The sequence below is a fragment of the Egretta garzetta genome, unplaced genomic scaffold (assembly GCF_000687185.1).
Source record: "Egretta garzetta isolate BGI_Z169 unplaced genomic scaffold, ASM68718v1 scaffold1217, whole genome shotgun sequence".
In the NCBI taxonomy this organism is placed as follows: Eukaryota; Metazoa; Chordata; class Aves; order Pelecaniformes; family Ardeidae; genus Egretta; species Egretta garzetta.
The window spans coordinates 1-3,101 of NW_009260366.1; the positions used below are offsets into that span (position 1 = coordinate 1).

At 57.8% G+C, this 3,101-nt stretch overlaps 1 protein-coding gene across 1 annotated transcript in view; it reads left to right on the plus strand.

The window, feature by feature from the left end:
• Window positions 1–1,109: 1,109 nt before the first annotated feature.
• Window positions 1,110–3,101, plus strand: part of LOC104130037 (FACT complex subunit SPT16) — an 11,331-nt gene continuing 9,339 nt past the window's right edge. Inside the window, exons 1-2 of the mRNA XM_035898498.1 lie at window positions 1,110–1,306; window positions 2,896–3,048. Of these exons, the coding sequence (XP_035754391.1) occupies window positions 1,172–1,306; window positions 2,896–3,048 (288 nt within the window). The 5' untranslated portion in view covers window positions 1,110–1,171. The remainder of the gene's footprint in view (window positions 1,307–2,895; window positions 3,049–3,101) is intronic.

The window sequence follows — 3,101 nt, forward strand, 5'->3', positions numbered from 1 at the left end:
TTCCCAGTAAAGGTTTTGGGGTCCCACCACCAGTTTTCAGGTCCCACCACCATTTTTTGGGGTCCCACCACCCCCTCTTAGGGTTCCCCCATCACCCTTAGATGTTCCCACCATGAAGTTTGGGGTCGCACCACCAGTTTTGGGGTCCCACCACCCCTTTTTGGAGTCCCACCACCCTTTTGGGGGGGTCCCACCACCCCCTTTTGGGGTTCCATCTCCATTTTTAGAGTCCTATCATCACCCTTAGAGGTGGCCACCACCATTTTTTGGGATCTCACCACCTTTGGAGGGGGTCATCACCCCTGGGGGGGGGTCCCCCCACCCCCTTTTTGGGGTCCCACCACCCTTTTGGGAGGGTCCCAGCACTCGTAGAGGTTCCCCCCATCAGTTTTGTGGTCCTACCACCCCCTTTTGGGGTTCCCCTACCACCCTTGGAGGTTGCCACCATCAATTTTGGCGTCCCACCCCCCCTTCTGGGCTCCCACCACCACTTTTGGGGTCCCACCACCCTCCTTGGAGGTTCCCACCATCAGTTTCGGGGTCCCACCACCCTTGAGGGGTTCCCACCACCCCCCTTGGAGGTTCCCAGTAAAGGTTTTGGGGTCTCACCACCCCCTTCTGGGGTCCCACCACCACTTTTGGGGTCCCACAACCATCCTTGGAGGTTCCCCCCATCAGTTTTGGGGTCCCACCACCTCTTTTTGGAATCTCACCGCTACTTTTGGGGTCCCACTCCCCCCTTCTGGGCTCCCAACACCATTTATGGGGTCCCACCATCACCCTTAGAGGTTCCCACCACCAGTTTTGGGGTCCCACCACCCTTGGGGGGGGTCATCACCCTTGAGGGGGGGGTCCCCCCACCCCCTTTTGGGGTCCCACCACTCTTGAGGGGTTCCCACCACCACTTTCTGGGGTCCCACCACTACTTTTGGGGTCCCACCACCCTTGAGGGGTTCCCAACACCCTTTTTTGGGGTCCCACCACCCCTTTTTGGGGGTTCCCACCACCCTTGGAGCTTCCTAGCACCCTTGGAGGTTCCCACCCCACCCCCCGTGAGTTCCCACCACCACCCTCCTTGAGGTCCCACCTTCCCCTCCCCCCATGTCTAACCCCACCCCACCCTGCCCTGCCCCAGACGTGGCTCTTCGGCTACGAGCTGACGGACACCATCATGGTCTTCTGCGAGGAGAAGATCCTCTTCATGGCCAGCAAGAAGAAGGTGGAGTTCCTCAAGCAGGTGGCCCACGGCAAGGGTGGGGACAGCGCCAATGGTGTCCCCGCCATCACCCTCCTCGTCCGGGAGAAGGTGAGGAGCAACCGGGGGGTGGGGTGGAGATGATGGAGGTGGTGGGATGGAGATGGAGATGAAGGTGGAGATGGAGGTGGTGGAATGGAGGTGGAGATGGAGGTGAAGATGGGGCTGGAGATGAAGGTGGAGGCTGGAGGGAGATGGAGGCGGGATGGAGAGCGAAGATGAAGATGAGGCTGGAGATGAAGGTGGAGGTGGGGTGGAGATGAATATGGAGGTGAAGGTGAAGATGGAGATGGTGGGATGGAGGTGGAGATGGAGGTAGGGTGGGATGGAGATGGAAATGAAGATGAAGGTGCAGGTTGGATGGAGATGGAGATGGAAAATGAAGATGAGGCTGGAGATGTAGATGGAGGTGGAGATGGGATTGAGGTAGGGATGAAGATGAAGGTGGAGGTGAGGTGGAGATGGGGCTGGAGAAGTTGGGATGGGAGATGGAGGTGAAGCTCTGGAGATGGAGCTGAGGTGGAGGTGGACGTGAAGGTGAGGATGAAGATGGAGGTGGGACAGAGATGAAGCTGTGGAGATGGAGGTGAAGGTGGGGCTGGAGATGAAGGTGGAGATGGGATGGAGATGGAGATTGGATGGAGGTGGAGACGAAGGTGGACATGAGGTGGAAGTGAGGGTGAAGATGAGGTTGGAGGTGAAGGAGGTCAAGATGGAGGTGGACGTGAAGGTGAAGATGGGGCTGGAGATGAAGGTGGAGATGGGATGGAGACGGAGGTGAAGGTGCACACGAGGTAGAAATGGAAGTGAGGGTGAAGATGGGGATGAAGGTGGAGGTGGGATGGAGATCAGGCTGGAGGTGGAGATGGAGGTAGAGATGAAAGTGGACATGAAGTGGAAGCGAAGGTGAAGATGAAAGTGGAGGTGGGACAGAGGTGGAGATGGAGGTGGGATGGGGGTGAAGCTCTGGAGATGGAGGTGGGGATGAAGGTGAAGATGGGACGGAGATGGAGATGAAGGTGGACACGAGGTGGAAGTTGAAGTGAGGGTGAAGATGGGGATGAAGGTGGAGGTGGGATGGAGATGGAGGTGGGATGGAGATGGAGGTGGAAGATGAAGATGGGGATGAAGGTGAAGGAGGTGGAGATGGAGGTGGACATGAAAGCGAAGATGAGGATAAAGGTGGAGGGGGAGATGAAGATGGAGGTGGGACCAAGATGGAGGTGGGACCAAGATGGAGGTGAGATCAAGATGGAGGTGAAGCTCTGGAGATGGAGATGGAGGTGGACATGAAGGTGAAAATGGGGGTGAAGATGGAGGTGGGGATGAAGATGAAGGTGGGGATGGAGATAGAAGTGGAGAGGAAGATGGAGGTGGGGACCAAGATGGAGGTGGGACGGAGATGGAGGTGGGACCAAGATGGAGGTGAAGCTCTGGAGGTGGAGCTGAGGTGGAGATGGAGGTGGAGCTGGATACGAAGGTGGAGATGGGGATGAAGATGGAGGTGGGACCAAGATGGAGGTGAAGCTCTGGAGGTGGAGCTGAGCTAGACACGAAGGTGAAGATGGGGATGAAGGTGTGGGATGGAGATGGAGGTGGGGATGATGGTTGCCCTGCCCCCGGCGGCCATTTTCCTTCAGAACGAGAGCAACAAAGCCAACTTTGAGAAGATGCTGGAGGCCCTGAAGGCCAGCAAGGGTGGGAAACGCATCGGCGTCTTCAGCAAGGACAAGTTCCCCGGGGACTTCATGAAGAGCTGGAACGACTCCCTCAGCAAGGAGGGCTTCGAGAAGGTCCATGGAGGTCCCCACCCCCCCCAAAAACCACGCGGCTCGGCCCCTCCCCC